This window comes from Daphnia pulicaria, chromosome 1 (assembly GCF_021234035.1).
Source record: "Daphnia pulicaria isolate SC F1-1A chromosome 1, SC_F0-13Bv2, whole genome shotgun sequence".
Taxonomy (NCBI): domain Eukaryota; kingdom Metazoa; phylum Arthropoda; class Branchiopoda; order Diplostraca; family Daphniidae; genus Daphnia; species Daphnia pulicaria.
In genome coordinates, this window is record NC_060913.1 from 33,298,162 (window position 1) to 33,313,547 (window position 15,386).

Sequence of the window (15,386 nt, forward strand, 5' to 3'; positions counted from 1 at the left end):
GAGAATCAGAGGATGTTGACTTCTAAGATGTTCCTGCACAACAATGGTGGTAATCAAATTCAGCATATCAATAAAGTAGATTGAAACATTCTGATCAGTATTGGAACCCTTAGAATGAAGAACGAGTCCCCGAAGTAGACGCAACTGGTCTATGCTGGTAGAAAAATTTTGAGACGACCGAAACGAAAAATTTGAGCTTTGAAAAATCGAAGCCTTGAATTTCATTACTGAGAACGCAGATCCTGAAATGCAAACATATTTGCTTCAGGTAGTGTTTCTTATAATTTTGTTTTCTTTTGTGTATTTCCACATATTCTAATTTTCATGGGATATTTTCTTGAATAATAGCGAATTGACCAAAGCGTCTAAATTGATTAATCTCATATCGAATGACATAACATTTCTCTGATTTTTTATATTAAATGGTCCAACAATAATATGAATACAATTTTCCTGAACTGCAAAATTTAGCGTATATTATCGTATTATCGTTATTAGTGTATAAATCGTAGCAGACCAATCCTGATCAGAAAAAATGGGCTCGTATATATGAATAGTTGGGCGTAGAAAGTTGAGTGATAATCCTAGAAATACCAATTCAACTTGTACCCGTTGCTGAGAACTTGTAAAACCAATTTCAGAACGAAATGGGGTTTTGTCTACGGGTTAGGTCAAGTTGGAAACCGCTTTACAGTAATGCATATCTAAAATACACGACAAAAGCTTCTGACTAGAGATGGAACAGAAAGCGTCACTGACTTTAAGGATGGCGCAATGATAGAACTGGAAGACTTGCCTTGAGCAAAATCTATCAACGCCCTACAACCCAATCAATGCACTTATACTGGATCCTTACATTCCCATCAGTTATAAGAATAAAATGTCATGTTGTGATTCTCAATTCTGAAAACCAGAGATTCAAGAAGAACAAAATTTATTCGATTATTCGAAACTGAACGAGAATGGTCTCACTACTACATGGGAAAAGAGAAAGTTCCGAAAAGGTTCAATTTTTCATTATTACCGCTTACCAGCTACATGCTCAACATGCCATTTCCGTTTCCGAGGATCAAGGAGGCTTCCTTCAACTGCAGACACAGGCCTTGCAAAAAAACTGGCGTTTTCGTCTAATAGCAATAAAATCAAGTGCGGAAGGCAAGCCATCCGAATGCATTTGAACTATCTTAGTGGCTTTAGTCCGCACTTCAGCAGCTTCATCGTTAAACAGTTTCACTTTTTAAAAAATAAATTACTTTGTGCAACTCCTGATGCCGTTTTAAGAATCGCAGCTCAGCTCTTAAAGCTTAGTGGATTGGTAAGCTTTTAATTGTTAAAAATAAAGAAATGCTAGTTAACATGCACGAAAGTTTATCGAACGCCAGTTTTATTTAACTCGTTACATTTTTCAACAATATGCCAGAGTCTGTTTTTTCTTGGAACAGACCAAAATTCTTTCCCCACCTTTAAGAAAAAATGGGGACATTGATTGACTCGGACTTAAATGTACTCTTTAATCTCTAGAAATATTTTGTTAGGCTTAATATCATTCCTGGAAAGAAATAGAGTGATAAGGATGAATCTGCGTGGGTGTCCGTCAAACATCAATCGACATCGATCGTCCCACAAAGCTCGGTAATCATCGCGGCTTCATTTGAGTAAGTTACCAGCAATCTTTTATATTTTTTGAGTAGAAAAAAATCAGTTAAATTCTGTTTATTTTTACTTTATTACTCTCTACATTTTGTTGATTTCATTATTTAAGTTTTTAGGTCACGGATCATGGAATCTAAAACTACGTCTTCAACTCCGTCTTAGCCTTCAACAATGAGGGCGTAAAATCCAACAAGGGCGGAGACCCCTCTTTATTTTATGTTGTCTAGGCATGCAAGGCTGTATTTTTTACGGGCAAGCTGGAGGGCTGTCTCGCAAAGTGACAAAGGGATAATTACAATGAAGTTGAATACGGCATCACTCTATTATCTTTCCTATTCACCGCTTTTAGGTACTCTTTACCTTTTTTGGTACCTACACATGTACCTTTGGCAATCATTTGATAGTCGTTGGAAATCAAAATCTCTTACTTGTTTGCAAAATGATTGTTGAACTTAAAAAAGACAAACATTTCAACGTGCCTATCAGTAAGATATTCAACCTTTTTGGTTGAAAAATGAGGCATCCTTGGCTGAAGAGCCTCTCAACCACTGCTGAGGCTGCGAGGGTGACATTAAATCTCCTCTAATGTAGTCCAATGAAACAAATTTTGTATTTTTTGATAAACAAAAATTATTGATCAACAACGTACTTGTACATCCTTGCTAATTGTTTCATACTCCATTAAGTGTTAGGCTTTCACACAATTTTAAGTAGGAATCGACTTTGCCATGAGATTGAAGTTTGGCATTTTTCTTTGAAATGCAGGAAAAAAAATTTTGCACTTTTTCTTTTGTTTTGTGACCTTGGATAAGAAATGGAGGATGCTTCTTCATGAAGGAAGAAGTTTCATGACTGGAATCATCCGATCTAAAAAGGATATAGAATAATATAATAATATAATATACATTTCGCTGTATATATTTAAGAAGTTAAGCCTTACGTGTCAGACTCGTCTACAAATCCCTGGAAGCTTTGAAAAATCTCCCTTTAGCAATTTTTACCACGGCGGACGTTATCGTCAGTATCAAGCCAAGATAACTTAAACATAAGTTTACAAATAGCTGATAAACACAGCTCATTATCCGAAAACATGTGGTGAAATCTGAACAATAAAAGAGTTTAGTAACATGATCAAACACGGAATATAGAAATCACAACAACAATCAAATAAATAACACAAGAAACTAAAGGTTGACAATGGATAATTGCTGCGCCGTCCATGGGAGCTTATCATTTAATTTTCAAGGTGGAAATGGTTGGCAAAAATAACCTAATCCAACGTTTTTCTCGCCTTGAAGAATATCCAAAGTTTCTGCTGCAATTTTCATGATCCGTTCAATTTCTGAAGGTATTGCTCTTCATTAGGAGTAAACTGAGGTAAGCATAACTCATCCAATAGTTTTCTCAAACATCGGCCTTTTTTTAGCAATCAAACAATTCAGTTTACTGCGTCAAACTCTGAATTGCAGCGTGTGTTTTTTTCGAAAAACGAATAATTGATCAAGATGACGAGGGATGATATCAGAATTGATCATCGAGCACATTGAGCTCGATGACTGTGTGTTAGTTTTTCAAAAGTCGTTTTATGTTATTTTTGATAGTTGAAATCTGAAATCTTAGCACAACAACTTTTGAAATGAGATAAATCAGGTGGCAAGCGGAGCGTCGATTTACTGAAAGTCTGACGTTTTTTTAAGACAAGCTGATCAGCCTCATCTCGACGTAGTCCATGCAATATTTCGAGTATCTCGGAATACACCATATCTTCATCCTCTTCTTCGTCGAGGTACAAGACCATGGACCATGGACTTATCTTTCTTTTTGTTTGCCATACAACCTGGGGAGAGGCCTTTGTATAAGCTGGCATTCTTGCGAGGAACATCGGATATATAATCTCAAATAATTCCTCAGGAAGAAGTAACTTCTTTCCAGGAGTGACATTTACACTACTAAAATTATTAAAAAACTTTGAACTTCGAAACCAATGTCTAAAATTCTTACATAGAAGAATAACAAACACATTTACATTCCATTTGGATTAGGATCGATGTACTACTCGTTTTCTTCACTTTCCGACAATATTTGTTGTTAATTTCTCTTTACTCTTTTACTATGAAAAATTCAAACCTTGGAAACGAAAGAAAAACCAACCAGAAAATCCAATTCTCTGTCGAATGGTTATTGTGTTTATGTTTAAATTGAAAAATGTGACTAAGGGAAACAGAAATAAAATATTTTTATTTGTCGGTGGCTCACGACATAATAAATAACAAGATTTTGAAAACGCTGACCAATAAAAATAAAAACAAATTACCTGACAAGGATTTTTTTTACCTTCCTCTTAATATTTGGTCAAACTTTGGTTGAAATTCGAATTTTCGTCGCAGAAAGGATTTGATGAATTGGTGCGGATTAACCCGAAGTGCTGTGTAAAATGTAAATATTTTTGATAAAAATAGATTTTATGTTAGAATGTAAGTTTTGTATAATACAAATTTGTAAGCCAGAATTTTTTTTAAAAGGATGTTGTGTAAGTATTTGCATGGCATATAAGTTTGTTGTTTTCTGTATCTTTGTTTTCATCTACGTAATTTTAGGCTTACAGCTGGCGTTTGCTATGTTGGGCCGTTAATGGTCAACGATACGGGAAAACAATTAGATTATGTTGGAGTCGCTCCATTTGAATTGTGGCGACATAACTACGGTGTCGCGCGGTGTCATCTCTTTTGTCGACAGAATTACGGTTTCTTGTGACGACGAATAACAGCGTACGCCATCGCTGTCATCTTCATCTTTGTCGTTTTCCTCGCCTTTTTCTTGAAATTTCTGTCGATCCTTTGCCAAACAACCGTTGCATGTAAATTGCAAGGCGTGTTCGTCCAGCTTGGCGGCTAGCGAACGTTTGACGCCAACGCAATTTTCGTGAAACCATTCAATGCGTTCACCGCATTGAAGGGGAAATTGTTTTGCAATGGGATTTCCGTAACTCGCTGATGGACGCCGAGCGCAACGACGAGGCGAAACTCTCTGTACTATCTAATTATTCGCCCTTTGCCTCCACGGCAAGACAGTCGTCGTCGCCCGGCCATTCACAATTTCGCCAACTGCTGCCCAGCAACTCGTCGGTGCGTTTTGACGCGAAGCGCAATAACGTGGCGCGCAAAGACGCCGAGCGCAACGACGCCGAGCGCAACGACGCGGCGAAACTTTCCGGACTATCTAATTACTCACCCTTTGCCTCCACGTCAAGACAGTCGTCGTCGCCCGGCCATTTGCAATTTCGCCAACTGCTGCCCAGCAACTCGTCGGTGCGTTTTGACGCGAAGCGCAATAACGTGGCGCGCAAAGACGCCGAGCGCAACGACTATGAAACAAACGAAAATAACTCATTTTTCACAAACTCAAATTCGCGAAAATTCACGGTCCAGCAGCAACAGGTAAAGCCATTGGAACCTCACCGTGAGCACAACACCCAACAGGATGCGCTCAATTACTCAAATTTGAAAGAGAGGGTGAATATACTTGAACGCGAACTAGTCGAAGAAAAACGCTTGCGGTGGGAATGGGAAGACAATTTTCGAAGAAATCCTCTAGTACTACGAAACCAACACATGGAATTGGTACGCGGTGAAAATCCAAATGTTAACGATTTCCTAAAACGATCAAAGGATCAATCAGAAACCAGTATTATCTTACCGATAGTAATGGCAATATACGTTGCCACTGTAATGGCCCATTTGCTTTTTTTTTGTGGTAGAAAAAAATTACTGGATGTGCGCAAAGAGGACAAATAAAGCTGGAAAATGTTGCTTGTTCATCCCAAATGCGCTGATATAATCTTCTTGACTAATGTAAATGTAAAATGTCATGAAGTTCAAGTTCTGTAATGAAGTCGAGTGGTTGGCCTTTCCACCTTGTTGAAGGCAGGCCTTTCCATCGACCACTTTCCACCCCGTTGTTCCGCCTTCCCTTTCCACCTTTCTGTTTTACAAAAGGTCACAAAGTTCAAGTTCTTTTTTTTCTAAGTTCTTTTTTTTTTTTAAACCTCGCCCTCTGATTTCCCGTGTTCTCCGAAAGATACCCAGGAGCTACGGTGCGGTATGTCCTATTCTCCTTTTTTTGTGCAAAAATATTCAGCTGAAATCACATGTTTCCCCTAAACTCTAGCAATTTTTTCCCCAATAACTAATGTAGCTTCGCTTAAAAATTTTTCAATTTCGTCGGCAGCATTGCTGGAAGCATTATAAACAAGGTTTCTACCGCCCAATTGCAATACTTTATTCCTTTCTGTAGTTAGTGTTTCGTTTGTTAGCAGTGCAGTCAAGCATATGCAGTTAACGAAAAACGGTTGATTAACTGGCACGGGCACTTGATTGGCAGAGCTATAGACTCATATTCGTGACCGTATTTCAAACTTCGGTTCGAAACTTTCTAGTCTATTATTTTCAAATATCTTTATAGGTTGGAGGATGACCACACGCAATGATTAACGACAACCTGCGAAGAAGCACCGGGATTTTGTTTGTTTTAAAGCACCCCAAAAAGAGAATTGAAATCCGCTCAGTCACTTGATAAGAAGAAGGAAACGGCGACACACAAAAAAAAACAGAAAACCCAACATCACACAACCCCTAGATCGTTTCAACAGCAAAAATTAATGGGGTTCGTTGAGATTCAAAAGTAATGTGAAGTCTACCATGTATGAACTAGAATCGGTACTGCTTATAATGCTTATTCTTGCAAGCCAAGAATCAACCGGACTTCATTTCCCGATTGACTAGTCAGCCAGTTTTCTTGACCAAAAACTCGGCGCAGTTCTTCAATTCGCTGCTTGGCTGACAAATGTCTTGAGTCAACTAAAGTAAAAACTTGTAAACACCGACATGTCAATTTCGTTTTGAAATAAAAAAAATACTTTGGAAGTATCCACTGCTTAAAATAAAAACGTATTCAAGACCCTTCTTGCTCTGGTTTTAGCACAGACTACGAAGTAAAGACGGAAATCCATTATATCTCTCTCTAGGCGGTGCCTGAGCTTGCCGCTAGGGCGCAGTACCATAGAGTTGGTGAATGTTTTTAGGTATTTTGACTATTTTCCCCGTTTCCCTACTGATTACGTGCTTCACACACACGGTATTTGCGAATGTTCTATTAGGTGCAATTTTTTGAAAATTACACCATTATTATCCATTGCCCTTCACGATGACCCGTAAATTGTTTCATAATTTTTTTGGAATTTGAGGGTTACTTCAAAAAATGTTTATTTCGTCCTTTTTCTTGGATCTTTAGAATAAATCGTGAAACACTGTTTGTTGTTGAAATGCAGAACAGAAGGCGCTGGGTAATTGACGCGTCTTAGAAGTTAGAATATCCATACAGTGGTGCACGATGGGTTCATAATAGTCCTAGAATCCAGGGAAAATTGGGTTTGTTTTGAACACACAAACTTACCTAGAGTAGTGGCATGCAGGACAGCCAAGTGTGAAAAGCGTATGCAATATAGCGTCATGTTCTTCTCGATTGCGACAAGAAGATAATTAAACAGTACAACAGTTTCATCGAAAAATCTATTGCACCGACAGACTGTCGGTGCTCGAATGGTATTTCAGCTATTGCACCGACAGTCTGTCGGTGCCTGTCGGTAGTTCCTATTTCCACCAATAGATGCCTATCTTGATGCGCTGGGTATGCGTTTCGCGGGAAGTTTGTGTATTTACCATTTAATTAAATTATTCATTTATGTTATACAAATAAAAGCCAAGTTGTCAAGAAAATTACAAAAGGATAAAAAATAAGGTGTCAAAATAATAATGAGAATTTAAACAAGTAAAAGTTGTCAAAAATTAGTAACAAAAAAGTTAATGGCCAAAAAACGAAACTTAAGCTATGAATACTGTAAATTACTTCTTCTTTGCCTCAGCATAACAATGTTTGCAAAAATAATTATTACTAATAGGTCCTCTTTCTTTGAGGCCTTCACATCGAAAGTGAAGCCACTCCCTGCAAGAATTGCAGAAGACCAAACCGTCATCGCCAAATGTTTTGTCACATTCGTGACATATGTAGACGATTTTTTTCTTTTTCCCAAGCCCTTTCATAACTGAAACTAAGAAATTAAGCGGTTTTAGTTTAACTCACTAATTAACCCAACCCACGTGAAGCATTGGGATTAAGTGATTACCAAGACTCGCGACCGATGCCCATGCATCATCATCAAAGAAATGCTTGAATGTTTCAAGATCGAAGTCTTCTTCTATCAGTGCAGTTGAAACATCCTCAGGCCTGACTTTAATTTGATCTTGATCGAGCTTTTGATTGTTTGCCAGCGCCCTCTCTGCGTTAGTAGCTCCCGCCACCCAAGTAAGAACCACTGAACCAACCAGAATTGAAAATATTTAGTATGACGAATGAATTCTTATTAGAAAAAGTTACTTTTTGCTTGTTCAATTTTTCAGTTTTGCCAATTTTTCAGCAAAACATTTGGGTATAAAGTTATGATGGTCCAACGCTTTCTTTTTGGTTGGCCTCCCACTCTCTAAGAAACGCTGTGTTGAAAAAGGGAAACATGATCATGCTTTGAAAATATTCTAAATTCTATGTTTTCAAAACGGAAACACAAAGTTTAAAAAATGGAGTAAATTTCTTTTTCTCATTTTTACCTTGTGTAGTAGTTAAGTGTAATCTATTCCAAACTATTAATTCGTTATTATTTATTTCACACAGGAATACATTGGGCACCGCGCTATTAGGATCTGTCGGTACAATAACAATAACAGCTTTAGAGCAACGATAGACTGTCGGTGTAATAGCTGATATACCATTCAAGCAACGACAGTCTGTCGGTGCAATTGCAATTGTATGTCCAATTAAGTGTAGAATTCAAAACATGGAAGAAAAAGTATTTTAGTATTCCGCGTTTGAATAAATTTTCGATGAAAAAGCTCTTAAAAAAATATTTTTTAGAAAACAAATTTTTTTAACCATTACTGTTTGCTTAATATATTACAAAATATTTTTTAAGGCGGAAGAAGTATGTTTATGGAGTTTTACTTACTAAATGTTCTGGCAAAATTGTGAAGGATGATGGTTGTGACATTACTAAAACCAAAATGTCACCTGGTTTGCACTTGTGAACCATAACATTGGACAGAAAACACATCGGTTGCCAGTCTGCTTCTGCTTCTAGAGTACGGATGTATCTGGAATAAATGCTTGACGTAGCAGTGGCAATTTCCACAAATATTCCACCATTCTTCACCTTTGAGGGATAACCGAGTCGATTTAAAAGACCAAACGGCCCCGAGTTACTAAAAAATAAAAGAAAGAGTTAGGAAATAAATAAATAAATGAGGAAAGAATAACTGAAACTCACCTTTCGGTGGAGTCGGGTCAGGACGGGATGATGCGTCATTGCTGTCGCTGGAACCTTCAGATGGTGGTTCATCGATGGCCACAAAGAGAGTGTGTCGATTGTATCGGACTGTTGGTATCCTCCCCGTTGCTAAGGATGACTGGTGGAATGGTGTCTTCAAGGTTTAGACTTGCCACGGGTTGTGCTGGGTAGCAGCTTGGAGATGGTGATCCGATGCTGGTGGTTTAGTCGGATGCTGGTCTGGTGGTTGAGTCGGATGGGTAGTCAGTCGATGACAGAAGAGCTTCAGCTGGGTGGTCGTTGTCGACGTCCTCAATTGGGTACCTGTGGTGGTGGTGCATCGCCATGCCCTCTCCGAGAACCAGGCATTTCGAGCAGCGCCAGAAACGGGTGGCCTTGATTCCGTTGTGGTGAGTGTAGAGGTGGCTGATTATACCATCCGCCACACCGGTCGTAGGGGTGCCGTTCGCATCTGCACGAGTTCTAGCACAGGTCCAGCTACACAGAGGGCACTTGCTGGGGAGGAGGGAAGAGTAGGATGACTTTGTCGCCCAAAAGTTGAGTTTCGCCAGCAGGGCTAGTTGAGTCGAGTTGATCGGGTGGGGCCAATCCAGGACACGCTTTTTCCTGATGAAAGAAGGCAGCCTGAACGGTCTTGGAGATGTTGCAGCAGTAGCTGCATTCAACCAGAACGTTAACTGATTTACCGTGGAAAGTCCGCAAGTGTCGAATGGCGTCCGAGATGCAGTTTCGGCCAGACCATCGAAGGGAGGTTCCACAGGGGGAGCAGAAGACTTTTGCTGGAAGGGGATGGGCTAGTTGTATGGAGCCGTCTGTGATGCAGATGCTCATCCTAGGGTCCCGATCTGGTGGCCGACGAGAAGGCCGACTGGAGTGATTACGACGGGCCGGTCTCGTTGGTGTAGATGAGGTGCCTGGTGATGCCGTCGAGGGTCTCGTCAAACGTGCAGAAGTAACTGGTGAGAGGGCACGGGTAGTGATGGTGGACGGTGACGGTGCCCAGGATCGATCACGGCTACTGCCAGTTGGAGAGTCCACGTAGTTAGGTGGTAGGTGAGCGTTAACAGCAGCAGTGGTTGAGCTTAGGCTTTGACCTGGGCGCTTTGCGCGGTTGGTGACCGAGGGGTAGCAGCCACTGGAGCATTACTTCTTTCTGTTGCCAACGGAGGTGAAGGTGACCGGTCAGGCTGGGTTGCCGCAAGCCTTTGTCGTGGAGGCCATGGCTGTGGTGGCCGGGTGTAGTAGCCGGGTGTAGTAGCCGGGTGTAGTAGCTGGGTGTAGTAGCCGGGCGTGGCAGCTGGGTGTAGTAGCCGGATGTAGTCGCCGGTGTGGTAATCACTCAAAGAAAATATTCAGAGACGGAGACGGACGGTGTATTGAGTCTAAATCGAGGGTGGACTTCTCACTCTACCGTTCACTCGTATCATGAAAGCCTCTCACCCGTTCGATAATAACTCGAACTGGTTGAGAAGGATCGATGAGAAGCTCGTCAACTGAACGTGCCCTCCCCCGCTTGACGGTAGGTTATGGTTCAGTTCAGTCCGTCGCTTCTCTCCAAAGTAGAAATGAATAAAGAATTTCCCTTACATTCAAATCTTTTTCCAGTGCCAGTTTCACACTCACCTTCGTCTTTCACCTCACTTTTCAGGGAACGGACCGTAGAATGAAATGAGCAATCTTCTTTCTCCTTCGAGCCAGAACCGAACACGTCGAGAGTGACCCAATTTATCCTCTGTTCCCTCAAGTCAGAACTGAACGAGCCGAGTATGACCGAGACCAGGACGACACGAGACGGGCAACTGGAAATATCGTTGAGGGAAGTCCTGCGATGCTCCCGATGTTTTCGTGTTAGGTTCGTGCTTGTCAAGTCAACTGATCAGACAACAAGAGAGAGGGATATGGTCCCAAGCCAACGGAACGGACGACAAGAGAGAGTCAGTTGAATGACGATCACTACGCCAGGCCTTACTAGGATGCGGATCCGAACTTTCACGCAATCCAGTCCAGAAAGCGGATGAGTGAAACTGGTTCACCAGTCCGGACGCGTTCACCAGTGGACGAGTTTGAGCTGCTTGTGCTTTTTCTCTGAACTGTAGTTCAGAAATTTTCGAAATGAATGTTTTTAGATTGTGCGTGAAACATATCAAATCGACATTACTATCTAAACCGTCCCTTATAACAAATTAGATTTGTTTACAAGTTACGGTACAAATTAGTTGAATTCCATAATTATCTACTAAACTCCTCGTCTCCCTCAAAACACAAGAAACGTTTCGAATAATGAATTCCTCTTTGTATGAAATCCATATTTAAATAGAAATTTCTCAATACACAGAATAGCAATAATTAACTTGAATTTTTTGAAAATAGTTGTCAAGTTTTTTATGACAAAGTCCAAACATAATTTTTTGGTAATGGAGAACAATCGGATTGCAATTACAAAATGAAAATCCAGTTCAATGAGGTGCAGATCCATTGATGTCTACACCTGGGCCATGTCAAAACGTTCATACCGATTGAAATATTTGAAACCGAAGGATATAATGATACATAATATAGGATATGATGAAGATTGGATTGGTCCTTCTATCTAAGATAGCAGAGTAGATTCGATATGATTGATGGAAATAAATTAAGTATAAAACCGAAGTGAATAAAAAAATTGTAATCGGAATCAATACTGATAAAACAGATTTAATATAAAGGAAGAATAACATCAATCGAAGTCTTCGTTCTCCTGACCGTTCCTCAGCTCTCTAGATACGATTTGGAGTGCTTCTTGGTGAGTCTTCTGAGCTGCTAAAGTAGTTATTAAGAGGAAAGAGGGTTGTCCAACCTCGTCAAAGATTCCACTATGATTGTCAGCGCTGTTTGAATTCCGCATCCTTATTCAGTTTGTTTGGAGACTGGTTTTTGTGACAATAGTTTGGCGGTCGTGGCAATTTTATTCGCCTCTCCCTTCATCTACATTAAAAAGGTCGCCAGCTTGGTGGAACCAAGTCCTAGTGAAGAAATACTATTTAAAAAATAACAAACAGATTAACAGATAACTTGCCAGCAACAGCTTTGAGGTTATTCTGGGTACCCTACACGTTGTTATTAGTCCTTACGTGCTGCATAAACATTGACCAGCATTCTGGTGGCCAAATCGTGCTTTTAATGCATGTTGTCTCCACATAATTGCAGAAGTGAGCATTTGCCCTGTGAAGTTAGAAGCAATGCTCTCAAAACTTTTCCGTATTTTCTAGATTGACAGCATTTGCAGGCTAAGCAATTCCCGACATGTTTTCTGGGTCTGTCTGTCCTTTCTATAGGCTGGACTTAGTCCTTTAGCCTTGATGTTACGGTGATGGGACTAGATTAATTGAAAGGAGCAGCCGACCGGCTTCACTGCGGGAAAAACCGCCTTGACTGCCTGAAAAACAGTGAAAGAAAGAGTTATTACTGAAGATTAACATTGAAAAAAGGATATAACTGCCACATTGCAGCCTCGAAATGAACAAGCACTCACGATAACTCCTCCAACACATTTCACAAACTTGAAGTTGAACAGTATGAACACCTCCTTAGACTTCTTGATTTACGGAAAAATTCGGTGCTGGACAAAGACGTTAGCATACACTGACGATGCGTAAATCCCCGGCATGAAAAACAATAGATAATCTGGGGTTTACGACTAGTGAAATTTTCTTAATTGTACTCGATACTATAACCACTAGGACACTGTTTATATTTCACTCACTTTTTATGTTTGAATAAATTCATTCTTTGTATACCTCAGATGAATGCTCTGAAATTTCGTGATAAACACTAAACAACTGCAATGTATTTTGATTCATTTATTAAACAAACCAAATCGAATGTAATCGTCATTTAATTCTTTAAAAAAAATATGGCCTCAATGTCACTAAAATTGGGCCTGAACGGCATGTAAAAAAAGTGGGCTGAAATACGCGGGCCTGAAAGACTGGGCCTGAATGTCGCACATCCACTTCAATCTACTGCATATTCTGAATTAAATTATTAATTCGATTCGATTTCTATCCAAACTTATAGTGCACAACTTCTGACAATTCATGGAAATCATACTGTCTTTATTTGTGGAAAAGATGCCAGTAATTAAGAAACAGTCAAACAGTCAAAATGAGTAAAGCGACCCCAAAAATGAAAACAAAAACTTACCATCCACCCCACTTGTTGAAAAGACAAATTCGGAAAAATCGACTCCATTTTCTTTAGCAACTTGTCAGCCCCAAGCTCTTTCCCGCTGAAATAAGACCATTTCCCGCAGTCAGCCAGACAACCCCCAAGTACGCCGTAGTCAAAAACAAAAGAACAGACAATAAGGTCGTACTCGTATCTTAACTGATACTCCTGAAACTCGTCTTATATTAGAAGACCATCAAAGAAAATTGGAAAAGATTGTTAAAGTACGAAAGCATTTACAGACTACATCGCAACCGAAGAAAACTTCAAAGACTGCTGCCAAGAAGAAAAAGGATGCTGGCAACTCTGATTCTGATAGTTCGTTTGTGGCGCCGGCTTCACGTTGCACGTCTAAAAAGAATGCAAAGAAAAAGAAAGAAGAAACTGAGAGTCAGAAGACATTGAACCCAAAGATGAAAATACCGAGAATGCTGTTGTGATTAAGACAATAACAGGAAGAATTGTAAAGCGTCGAATTCAATTAACAGTATCACACAACCTAAATTTAATTTTACTTGATTGTGATGACATAGTTTTGAAGATTCAATGCTTCATGTGGTGAAGTAGTCATGCTATTCTATTCATTGAAAATGTTACACAGTTATGAATGGCTCTCCTTTATCTCTCAAAAATAAGAAATTTTTCACGGTTCCCCCAAATTCAACAACAAAGAATTGTGCCAAAATATCCATGCCTCGGTTTTGCTTTGTCCTTGAAACTCATGTTTTTTTTTAAATTTTAAGTGATGTTGACATTACGTTACCCATAAATGTTTCTCATGATGTTTCGAATTTATACGTGGTCTTAATCAAGTTCATTCAATAAGGAAAAATAATTATCAAAGAATAAATTCATCATTGATCAATCACATTAAATTTGAAGTCTTTTGCATTAATAACAGTAAAATAATAACAAAGAATAAAACTCACAAATAAAGGTAAAGATGGCGTTTGTTTACAAAATTATTTTGTTTGTTTACAAAAGTTAGTTTTTAGTAGATTGTTGTTTAGCCTATACACCTATAAGATCCACCCAAAAATATCGTTTTCGTCCGATACGACCCCAAAAAAGATGTCCAGTATAACCCGTAGCAAAGATATTTTTTTAAATCATTATAATTCTTAAATCCGTAACAATAAAATTTTAACACAACATGAAAACTGAATGAATGAAGTATTTTATTCAACCATAAAAATTTTGTAACCGTAAAGGTTGTTTAGTGATACACAAAAATATGGAAATCACAAACATAAAATTAGACCGCCATTTTTTTATTATTGCTTTAACTAAAAAACTATTTGCATGATTTTACTTGAACTTATACCCTGTAGTTGTAATGAAATGTTTCATTTCACACTATTTTTTATTTTTTTCCTCATCCCCACCGTCAGTTATTGAGCTTGTCCAACCTGGTAGGTGTCAAGCGTGACCCCGCTCTCCCCTACTGCCCTCTCGCCACTTTTTTCATGTCAGAAAAAAGTGACGCAGAACCTCTACAATCCATATTCAAACCAATCCTCGCTCAAACACTCGCACGAAGCGTGAAATTGGAAAACAAAATTGGTAAAACGCAATGCCGCAAAACCAGGTAAATCGTTCAAACCATACGGTTCACCGCCGATGTTTGATTTGGATGATTCTAAGGACTCATTCGAATTATGGCACGCACAATGGAACATTTTTCTAGCGCTAACTACAATCGACACCGCGCTAGACGAAGATGACTGCCCAGGATACAAAATAAGCATGTTAGTATCATGCTTGTCAAAAGACACCACGGTGCTTTGCATGGGCCTTTCCGAAGATGACCTAGAAGACCATAAAATCATAATCAAACACCTGCGAGAGCGTTGTAACGCAGGAATAAACCGTCATGTCTGGCGACAGCAGTTCGCCATGAAGAAACAACGATCAAATGAAACAGCCGATAACTAACTATGCGAGTTGCGTGAATTGGCCCGAAAATCCGAATGATTGCTGTGCCAAATGCCAGCCAACGCGCATTTTAGGTCAGATCGTCTTTGGAGTATACGATGATGAAGTACGCCGGAAACTATTCGAGCTAGGTGAAAAACTGGAGCTGGATCAAGCCATCTCAATTCTCCGCACCACCGAGGCCGCTTCGAAGCAAGTG

General features: G+C 39.5%; 1 protein-coding gene across 1 annotated transcript; it reads right to left on the bottom strand.

Moving 5' to 3' along the window:
- Positions 1-7,524: 7,524 nt before the first annotated feature.
- On the bottom strand, positions 7,525-8,235 carry LOC124329455. Its single transcript, XM_046788518.1, has 3 exons — positions 8,086-8,235; positions 7,835-8,023; positions 7,525-7,759 (listed from the first exon to the last, which is right to left on the bottom strand). Coding segments are annotated over exons 1-3 (396 nt in total). The 5' UTR covers positions 8,087-8,235; the 3' UTR covers positions 7,525-7,553.
- Between the last annotated feature and the right edge of the window lie 7,151 nt (positions 8,236-15,386).

What these genes read in the sequence shown, in the direction of transcription:
- LOC124329455 (XM_046788518.1), bottom strand. An exon ending in GGCATCGGTCGCGAGTCTTG is followed by an intron (nt 7,760 to 7,834) that starts GTAATCACTTAA and finishes TTAATTTCTTAG; the next exon opens with TTTCAGTTATGAAAGGGCTT.